This window comes from Nansenia antarctica (assembly GCF_963989245.1).
Source record: "Nansenia antarctica genome assembly, chromosome: 15".
Lineage (NCBI taxonomy): Eukaryota > Metazoa > Chordata > Actinopteri > Argentiniformes > Microstomatidae > Nansenia > Nansenia antarctica.
Genome location: NC_137685.1, coordinates 21008756 through 21009978, shown reverse-complemented (window position 1 = coordinate 21009978; position 1223 = coordinate 21008756). Strand labels below are relative to the sequence as shown.

General features: G+C 62.9%; 1 protein-coding gene across 1 annotated transcript in view; it reads left to right on the top strand.

Moving 5' to 3' along the window:
• The window catches only part of kcnq2b (potassium voltage-gated channel, KQT-like subfamily, member 2b), a gene marked incomplete at both ends in the record, with an annotated part of 46758 nt that extends 45849 nt beyond the window's left edge, over nt 1–909 (top strand). Inside the window, one exon of the mRNA XM_080545921.1 lies at nt 49–909. Within this exon, the coding sequence (XP_080402047.1) occupies nt 49–909 (861 nt within the window). The remainder of the gene's footprint in view (nt 1–48) is intronic.
• Between the last annotated feature and the right edge of the window lie 314 nt (nt 910–1223).

Sequence of the window (1223 nt, the reverse complement as noted above, 5' to 3'; positions counted from 1 at the left end):
AAATGCCCATGACGACTTGATGAACATCGCTTCCCCCTCTGCGATCAGGTCATGTCAATGGAGCGTAAGCTAGACTTCCTGGTCAACATCTACATCCAGCGAATGGGCATCCCCCAGTCCGAGACCGACGCCTACTTCAGGTCTAAGGAACCCGACCCGGCCCCTCCCTACCACAGCCCTGTGGACCACCACCTGGAGAAGAGCGGCTCCATCACCAAGATCATCCGCTCCGGCAGCTCCGCTGGCCAGAAGAACTTTGACGTCCCTCCCGCCTGCTCCTTGCCTGTGGGCGGCGGTGGAGGTGGTGGTGGTGGTGGTGGTGGGGGTGGGGGGGAGGGCGGGGGCAGCCACTGCCCCCCCTCCACCTCCTGGCATCAACACCCTGTCAGCGAGTTCCACCAGGGTAGCCAGGCGAACACCCCCTCCCCCGTCAGAGACCCCTCCCTGGTCCGCATCCCGCCGCCCCCCGCTCACGAGCGCTCCTCCAACGGGAGCGGCCGAGGGGCCCACCGTAACAGCGGCGGAGAAGGCGGCGGGGGAGGCGGGGGCGGGAGGGAGGAGGGGGGGGACAGGGACGGCAAGGTGGACAGCGACACGTCCATCTCCATCCCCTCGGTGGACCACGAGGAACTAGAACGTTCCTTCAGCGGTTTCAGCATCTCCCAGGCCAAGGAGAACCACGACTTCCTCAACGCCAGCTACTTCACCCCGGCTGCTGCTGCCGGGGCGGCTGTGTCAGGCGGGGGAGGGGAAGGGGGAGGGGCCGGGGGCGTGGCTCGCTGCGCCAAGGTAAGGCCCTACATCGCCGAAGGGGAGTCCGACACCGACTCGGACCTGTGCGCCCCCTCGCCCCACTCTGCCAACGGAGACGGAGCCTACGGGGACAGGAGATGGTCAGGGCCCAAGTAGGCCCCAACACTGGGACTCCTCTTAAAGGGATAGTCTGAGACCTCTTAAAGGGAGGGGGGTGCTTGGTTCCTCTGCCTATGAGTTTGGGACTGAGGGTCCTATATGCTGAGTGTGAGACTGCTACAGGCCACTACAGTGCAATCGTACTACCGAGGGTGGAACCACCTAGCTCCTGGTGAATGACGAGAGAGAGAGAGAGAGAGAGAGAGAGAGAGAGAGAGAGAGAGAGAGAGAGAGACGGTAAGAGAGATAAAGAGACAGAGAGAGATTGGAAGAGAGAGGAAGAAAGAGAGAGAGAGAGAGAGAGAGAGAGA